We start from the raw sequence: 9,332 nt of genomic DNA, 5'->3' as shown, positions 1-9,332 counted from the left end.
TCGAAAGTCTACTTTAAGATATGCTTTTATACTTGAAGGTGGAGCTATCTCTTAGAGTAGCAAGATGTAGCTTTGTATTGCTCTATATATTATGGAAGCAGAGTATGTAGCATTCTGTGCTATAGTACATGAGATGGTTTGGTTAAAAGGATTCTTGTAAAGCTTGAACATTACTAGGCATCTTAGTGAAGCTGTTGTACTTTATTAGGACAATACAGTTGCCATAGCTTATACAAAAGATCCTAAGTATCATGGAAAACCAAACACATTGATACTCGCTATCACTATATTCGTGACCTCATTGCATAACATCTTATTGTGTTAAAGTACATTTCCACAATTAATATGTTAGCAGACACATTCACTAACCTACTGCTAGAAATGCTTTCCAAAAGCATATTAGGGATTTAGGGTTATTACGCATTTGATATTCATGTATGATTGGTTTTTGAGCAATTAATAAATTAAGTTTGTTTTGACTTATTTGATCAAATGTTGTTAATTAATTAAGGCACATATCTAAGGTCATTATTGTCACCTAGATTTATAGATTATTCCCCTCACATGGGATAATCGTGCCAACATTACAGTAGTGCGTGAGATGAGACTTAAATGATCACAAGGTACCAAATGTTTTATGATCTCCTTGTCATATGAGTTGTGAGCTAGGATCTTAGCAATTTTACATTGACTTAGAGTCAAGATAAGGCTCGTAAGAGTTGAACATGGAGATTATCCACCCTCAATGGAGCCAATGATAGCTGGACTAGTGATAGTTGGATTTGAATCTTAGGGGATTCAAGTTAATTCTTTTTGTAGGGATTAGACTAAGATTCGTATGGTGATTTTGACATGAAAAACCCTAAATGGAAGATCCACCATAACGTACATTTCATACTGTATGTGCTAATAGTTGATCGATGGAAGTGAGTGATTGAATAGGTCTCTGCTTCATTGTTGTGTGAGCCTTAAGGACTTATGAAGTGCAAATTTTATACCCTTTGGGACTTGGATTTATGATATGAAGCTAAGATTTGGTGATGCTATTTTAGCATGATTTCCAAAGGTTAAAAATGATGTGATATAATGGAACATGACTAGAAAAGCAGTCAAATATTAATGGATTAACACGAGTATCCAAGGAAGAGTCATTATACATCCCACATACATGGTCCATAACTCATTGCTTGGGCAGTTATAAAAACATTAGTTGTTAGATATAACGATGAGTTTAGACACATAAAAAGATTCTGCATAGCTTTAACATGTATGAGGGATTAGAGATGCAAAATCTTGTGTGATTAAAATGATTTGCTGTATGATGAGAACTCGAGCAGTGTTATGTTAATAAGATGATAACTTAATATCTCACTGCTCACCGGTACCTTTATTTTCTCATTGGTCACGCATTCTATTTTCCCTATATGACAATGAATGGAGAATGAGTTAAATTGAGAATGGTATTGGTTGATGCCAATTTGTACGAGTGGGATATGTTGCATTTAAATGTGGTGCGTCCACATTGCATGCAACTTTGTTAATTATTTGTGAATAATTAACAAATATTCAATTAATTAATGTTGGATATTATTATGATATTTGTTAATTGAATAATTAAAAATAAACATTTGAGATAGGATATAAATTTAAATTTAATTTGTTTAAATTTAAATAAGAATTATCCATTCATCATATTGAAATTTAATTTGTTTAAATTTAAATAAGAATTAATTACATTTAAATTTAAATTGTTTAAATTTAAAAGTAATACTCTATCTCTATATCCCTAATAGGTTTATAAACAGTGAATAGATTAAATTTTTCACACAACAAGTGAGTTGTTATATAAGTCAGAAAAATCGAAAACTCTTTTCTCTTCGTTCTTGAGGTACCATCAAAGATTAGAGGGTTTTGGTATGTATAATTTTTTGAGGAAGACTCTAGTAGCCTCTCCATAATAATGAGAGTGAAAAGATCATTGTATGTATGAAGTAAGATTTGTAAGACAAGTTGAAGTGAAATATTTATCAGGTAAACCCATCTTTCACAACACAAACCACAAATTGATATTAAAAATTATAATAATGGGTCAAGAAAGAAATATTATTGGCAAGGACACCGGGAAAACCCCCAATTCATTTCTGTTGCGTCCCATCAAATGGTTGTTTCGGATGGTAACGATAGATAGATAGGATATCAATCAAATAATGCAACGAACGAAAATGCCAAAATAAATGAAATAGACATCTGACCTACAGGACTACAAGAATCCATCTAGATTTTTTTGATTTCTAGTTTGATTTGATGATTAAGGCATCTTTTTCCTTTTCTGGTACAATAATTCAAGCATCTCTGCTTGGCAAATTTGAAACACTCTTCGTGTTCTTATAAAGAAGAGGAACAACTTTCTAAAATCATAATCATAATTTCAAGATAAGCTTTTGTAGGGCCAATGAAATTCTTGCACCAGGCTACCCATCATAAGAACTTTATCCAAGTTTCTTTTACACTCTGAACTGCTTTTTTAAGATATACTTATTGAAGATCAAATAAATTAGATTTGTCAAAAATTAAACAATTCGAGTTGATTTTAAGGATTATTATATTTCTTAATGAGTCTAAAAGAATTAAAAATTTAAAGTATGAATGAAAAAACGTTAAGGATAACGATTATATAGTCTTTCATCATTAGAAAGACTAATCCGTCACTCGAGCTTACTTTAATGGTAAGAATAGAGTGAGATTTGGGTAAAAACCTTAAATTCGTGTTGCTCCCAATTGTACCAAAAAACAAAACAAAAGCCTTTGTGATTTATCAAATAAATGGCAGAAGAAAAAGTAGTTCAAAGTTTGGAAATCCTTAATTACTTAATTAGTTTATCCAAGAAGTAGAAAATTGAGATTGATTGTATGTAGATAAGATTGAAAGGAAACATGAATAGAACCAGTTCACGACAAAGACAACCACTACAATAAATTTGACCGCTAGTTGTAATTTTAACCTTTTTTTTTTATCTAAATATTTTAAGTAAAGATATGCATGCATTCTTGACTTTAGATTTGCAATGTGACATAAAGTTTTAAAAAATTTTAAATTATAAAAAAAAATTTAAATAAATCATTATTTGCATTCTATCAAATACTTATACTTTTATCTTTGATCAAATGAACCTTACAATTAATTGATTATTTATTATTAATTAAAATAATATCCATTATTTTATACTCACGTGATGCTAATGTAAAGGGTGAAAATATTATGTGACTATATTCTCATTCCATATTAAGATGTCATATTTTCATTTAATATAATATGTTAACATGTGTCATATAATGTAAAAAAAACTATTGTACTTCAACTAATTATAATTAAATAACTACTAGTAATAACAATTTATTTGATTCAAAATAAAAATATAAAAACTTAATTTAATATAATAAATAAATAAAAAATTTAAATTTTAAATATTATACCTGACATTATCAAAACCACAGTTTAGCAGCACTTTTTTAATACTTAGAATGTATTAACACTTTGTAGATTAGGCTTTAATCGCAAAAAGCATGCCGATTCGTTGGACAACTTCACCAAATCTAATGAACCCAAGTGGATATTCTAGTACATTTGGATATCAGCTCGCAACAGTAAACTTTTTTTGGCTATATATAGAACCAAAATAAGTTGGTTTTTTTCACTACACCCGCAACAAAAGAGTGATCAAACAAAAAATTCTTAAAATCGTCATTAGCAATGAGCACTGCTGGTCAGGTTATCCGTTGCAAAGGTGATCACCTGCACACCTCTCTGATACTCATACAACTTTTTCCTGCTCATATGGGCTACATATCTCTTCTGGGTTTTTGCAATTTTGAAGTTCTCAGCTCAAGGGTTTTGGTGATAAAGGAAACTGTCTGTTCTTTAAATTTAACTTCTGGATCATAGTCAAAGATGGAACTGAGGTGGTGACGGAGTGGCGACCATCATCTCTCATGCAAAACTTTAAATTCGTCATTAATTATATTTAAAATATTTCGTGTCAAAAAGAATTAAATTGTTATATTGAATAATATTTTTATGATGTTATGATTCCGTTGAATTGCTCAGAAGGTTAAGAGAAATGGGTTTGCGTGTCCAAAACAACATGGTACTGTATACTTTTATGCGGTTGTGGAGCTTTCTTGAGCAATTTGTTTGAAAATTCTTCTTCGCATTTAATGCTGTCTGTTGACTGATTGATTGAGTGTGAGAACTGTTGGGCTAATTAAATTAATGTGGTATGAATTGTAGCTGCTGTGGCATGGGAGGCAGGGAAGCCACTCTCAATAGAAGAAGTGGAAGTTGCACCACCCCAGAAGGATGAGGTCCGGATGAAGATACTCTTCACTTCTTTATGCCACACTGATGTCTACTATTGGGAGTGTAAGGTAACGCTTTTCTTTTTGATTTCTACTCCAATTATGTCTCATAATTGGTTTTCTTATTTTCTGGTAAAGAAAAAGGCGTTTCAATTACAAAAAAAAGGTTTTCAATTAACAAAGCATTGTGTAATTAAATAATCTGTGAAAAATATGTGGGTTTAATTATTTCAAAGTGTGGGTATTTTATATGTTGGTTTGTAGTCTATTTTGAGGACAACGGTATTTGTACTTGAAACAACCATATTTTTTTCTTTTTAATTTGGCAGGGATACACTCCTCTGTTTCCTCGCATTCTTGGTCATGAAGCATCAGGGTATGTAACCAGCTAATCTATTTTGCCATTTTATTAGCTAATTTTTATATTTCATTAATATAAAGCTTGCAAAATCATTTTATTTAGTGATTTTTACTAAAAAATCCTTTAACAAAATATTTAATATCTACACCAACCTTTATCAAAGAAGATTACTTCTCATAATTTCTTCTTAATCTTAATAATATTTTAATTTTTCAATCTGAAAATATGTAACATATTCTTTTTGTCCTATACCAGGAAAGCATGCCTGGTTTGCCTTTTAAGCTTGCTACTTTGAATAGTAACATTCCTATTCTATCGATTAATATTAGATTTGTCTGAACTTGGTGGTACAATTAGGATTGTGGAGAGTGTGGGCGAGGGTGTGACTGATGTCCAACCGGGTGATCATGTTCTCCCTATCTTCACCGGAGAGTGCAAGAAATGTCGCCACTGCCTGTCGGAAGAAAGCAACAACATGTGCGATCTGCTTAGAATCAATTGCGACAGAGGTGTTATGCTCGCGGATGGCAAAACCAGGTTTTCCATCAAAGGGAAGCCTATCTACCACTTTGTTGGCACCTCAACTTTTAGCCAATACACTGTTGTGCATGTCGGCCAGGTTGCCAAGATCAACCCAGCTGCCCCGCTTGACAAAGTCTGCCCTATTAGCTGCGGAATATGCACAGGTTTAAGCCTTGGGGAGAAGGGATAAATGATATTAATGACACTGAGAAGTGCGAAATTTCCTGTCTCGCACTAATCATCTTTGCTTCTCCGATTTTAGGTTTTGGGGCCACCGTGAATGTTGCTAAACCAAGAAAGGGTCAAACTGTTGCAATTTTTGGACTGGGAGCTGTTGGCCTTGCTGTGAGTTATTCTTGTTCTTCTTATGATTTTCACTAGGCAACTAAAAGGAAAAGGTATTGGATTGATTTTATGCTTACAACCTTTCTTGAAATTTAGGCTGCTGAAGGAGCAAGGATTTGTGGGGCTTCTAGGATCATTGCTGTCGATTTGAACCCCAGAAGATTCGAAGAAGGTAGCATTAGTTTAGTCGTTATTCGTAATACATACAAAATCTTGTTGGGTCCCTGGTTAAGTAAAGCTGCTGACTAATCATATTTCTTCTTATTCCTGCTGCAGCCAAGAAGTTTGGTATCACAGAATTTGTGAATCCAAAAGATTACAACAAGCCAGTTCAAGAGGTTGGTTCCAGCTTGAAAATTATCATCAATTTTGTATGCAGCCATTTAGTAGCAACATGCAAGTAATATGTTTTACAGATATTAACATATATCACTTCCAATAATTAGGTGATTGTCGAGATGACTGGCGGAGGAGTGGACCGCAGTGTGGAGTGTACAGGGAGCGTCCAGGCCATGATTTCCGCATTTGAATGTGTCCATGATGTAATTAGATTATCCAAACCCCCTCTCTGTTAAAAATAGAAATTATATCCTTTCACTTTTGTCTGTTTTAGCTGAAAAAATATATGGATATGCTTCTATTCAGGGTTGGGGTGTATGTGTGCTTGTCGGTGTGCCAAAGATAGATGATGCATTCAAGACTCATCCAATGAAACTGCTGAGTGAGAGGACTCTCAAGGGTGCTTTCTATGGCAACTACAAGCCCCTATCAGATATTCCTAATGTTGTCGATAAATACTTGAACAAGGTGATGAGTTTCAGGATCTGTTTAGACAATTCCTTACCTACTATCCATCGCTCTGTCTTCTAGCTCCATATAAATGGAAATATGATAACATGACGATTTTCTTGATGTTGCAGGAGCTGGGGCTCGATATGGACAAGTTCATCACTCACTCTGTACCTTTTGCCGACATCAACAAGGCGTTTGATTACATGCTCCAGGGCATCGGTCTGAGATGCCTGATTCACTTGGATGCTTAGGGAATTGCTGGGAATGTTGCTCCATGGATGAAACCTCTATCTTGCCATATGTACAATATTTTTGTCTATTTGCTGCTTTTCAGTTTCCAAGACTGTTATCAGTATAAAACTCTACCCCTGAAGAGTTCTATACTATGAGCTGAGAGAATAAATAATCTGTACCAACATGGTTTGCGGTTGTGAAATAAATTTGTACTAGTACTTTCCAAACTTCAATGAATTATGGTCATCATGATTCTGCATTATTTGTGATATAATGCATTTCTTGCACCAACTCTCATAAATTGTCATGTCATTTAATTTTTTAAAGTAAATTCTACACTAAGGTCATTATTTTTGACCTTATTGTAAGGTCATCATTTTTGACCATATTGTAAGGTTAATTAGTAAAGACTATCCTATCTATAAGATTAAATTACAATTATTGATTTAAAATGCATAAAAAAACTGATAAACAAATTCAACTGATAAATAAAAAATTCTTTCTTTGTTGAACTCTTTTTATACTTTAATAATAAAAATTATTTATTTGTATTGCTTTTATTCAATGGCCGAAATTTCATATTATAAATAGGATTATCACTGTTATAAATAAAAAATTCAAAATTAAAAATGTATAATAATAAAAATAAAAACACATGTAACTTAAAGCTGTCATTAAAAAACCTAGACATAAAATTTTTAAAAGTTATGATTAAAAATTCTTAATGTAAAGTAATAAGAATTGACATAAAAACTCGTAAAACTAGAATAACTAAATTTAAAATCTTAACATAAATGTATGAGAGTTAATGTAACAAGTCAATTAAGTAAAAAAATCTAATTCTAATGAAAAACAAATATTTAAATTTATATTCTTGGGCTAAAAATGTTTAACCATATAAAATTTTTAATTTTTAAATAAAGAATAATAAGAATGAAAATAATTATAATTCAAATTCGATATAAAAAAGTCTTGACATAAAACTATAATAATTGACGTAAAAATTTATAAATGTAGAATAACTAAATTTTATATCTTAATGTAAATGTGTGAGAGTTAACATAACAAGTAAAGTAAGTAAAAAAAATCTAATTCTAGTGAAAAAAAAAAGTTTTAAATTTATATTCTTAGAATAAAAGTATTTAATGATATACAAATTTTAATTTTTAAATAAAAAATAATAAAGATAAAAGTAATAATAGTTCAAAATTGACATAGATAAGCTTGACATAAAATTGTAACAATTGATGTAAAAGCTTATAAAGGTGGAATAACTAAATTTTAAATCTTAACGTAAATGTGTGAAAGTTAACATAACAAGTCAATTAAGTAAAAAAAATCTAATTTTAGTGAAAAATAAATATTTAAATTTATATTCTCGGGTTAAAAATATTTAATGATATGCAAATTTTACTTTTTAAATAATAATAATAATAATAGTTCAAAATTGATATAGATAAATCTTGATGTAAAACTATAAGAATTGACGTAAAACCTTATAAAGGTGAAATAACTAAATTTTAAATCTTAACGTAAATGTGTGAGAGTTAACACAATACGTTAATTAAGTAAAAAAAATTAATTTTAATAAAAAATAAACATATATATTTATATTATTAGGCTAAAAGTATGTAATGATATTCAAATTTTTATTTTAAATAAAGAATAATAAAGATAAAGATAATTATACTTTAAAGTTACTATTAAAAAAGCTTGACATAAAGTTATAAGAATGAACGTAAAATATTATAAAAGTGGAATAAGCAAATTTAAAATCTTAATTTAAATATGTGAGAGTTAACTTAACAAGTGATAATAATAATTTTTATTGAATTAATTAATTAAATATAATTTTAATATTAAAAAAATAATATTCTTATAGTTTAAAGTAAAAAATAAAATAAAATTAAAAGTCAAATAATTTTTAAAATAAGCTAACTAAATTTAAAAATTATCTACGTAGTTATCCTAAAATAGATAAATTTAAAAATTATATATATTGTTTACCCATTAACTTGTTATTCAAGTTTTTATTATTTTTCTTTAAAATTTTATTAATTGATCTTATAGTAAGGTTAGACTTACTATAGCGGTCACCATTTTTTTAGATTAAATATGCAAATAAGCCTCCTAAATTATACCAAAAAATTCAATTTAGCTCTTATTTTTTTATTGCATTCAAGTAAGTTTCTAAATTTTTATTTTAAATCAAATAAGCCCCTCACACTAATTGTCAACTATACAATCAATAATTTGTGATGCCACATCATCTTCCACGTGGCATGTTGACGTATAATCTTGATGACATCAATGTCATGTGCTAGATGTGTGGCATAAAAAATTGTTGATTAGGAATTAGGTTTTTTCCTATTTACTCATCCAAATGTTCAAAAATTATTAGTCAGAGATTTGAAAAAAAATAAAAAAAATCTAATTGCTTCAAACTGATTACCATAATTTCTTAAGTGATTATCATCTTCTCAATTAAAGCTTGCATCTTTTCTAACAAAAAAAATACCTTCACTTTCTTAAACATTTCCTAAACCCAACATACCTTATAGTCAGAATGTTCTCCCCTATCTAAAATTTCTATTCCTCCTCTAAAATTCATTCTTTGGGTAGTCTTGAATTTTCAAAATTTGTAAAAGATATAGAGAAAAGGGAAGAGTAAATAAAATTCAACACTATCAAATTTTCCTTACAAATTGTAGGGAAGAGAAAA

General features: G+C 29.8%; 1 protein-coding gene across 1 annotated transcript; it reads left to right on the top strand.

Annotated features, from left to right (window-relative positions):
• The first annotated feature begins 3,627 nt into the window (after window positions 1–3,627).
• LOC110416188 (alcohol dehydrogenase class-P-like) lies at window positions 3,628–6,872 on the top strand. Its single transcript, XM_021428073.2, has 10 exons — window positions 3,628–3,785; window positions 4,289–4,425; window positions 4,686–4,732; window positions 5,075–5,403; window positions 5,502–5,584; window positions 5,681–5,756; window positions 5,861–5,922; window positions 6,031–6,126; window positions 6,230–6,391; window positions 6,505–6,872. Exons 1-10 carry the CDS (start codon window positions 3,752–3,754, stop codon window positions 6,625–6,627), a joined length of 1,149 nt encoding a protein of 382 aa, XP_021283748.1. The 5' UTR covers window positions 3,628–3,751; the 3' UTR covers window positions 6,628–6,872.
• Window positions 6,873–9,332: the final 2,460 nt, after the last annotated feature.

The sequence above is a fragment of the Theobroma umbraticum genome, unplaced genomic scaffold (genome assembly GCF_002168275.2).
Source record: "Theobroma umbraticum cultivar Fairchild unplaced genomic scaffold, ASM216827v3 scaffold_51.0, whole genome shotgun sequence".
NCBI lineage: Eukaryota > Viridiplantae > Streptophyta > Magnoliopsida > Malvales > Malvaceae > Theobroma > Theobroma umbraticum.
This window is presented reverse-complemented; position numbering and strand designations above follow the sequence as displayed.

Coding starts and splice junctions, on each gene's coding strand:
- LOC110416188 (XM_021428073.2), top strand. CDS start 3,752: ATGAGCACTGCTGGTCAGGTTATCCGTTGCAAAG. Junction 5,757..5,860: donor CCCCAGAAGATTCGAAGAAG/GTAGCATTAGTT, acceptor TTCCTGCTGCAG/CCAAGAAGTTTGGTATCACA. Junction 6,392..6,504: donor TCGATAAATACTTGAACAAG/GTGATGAGTTTC, acceptor TTGATGTTGCAG/GAGCTGGGGCTCGATATGGA.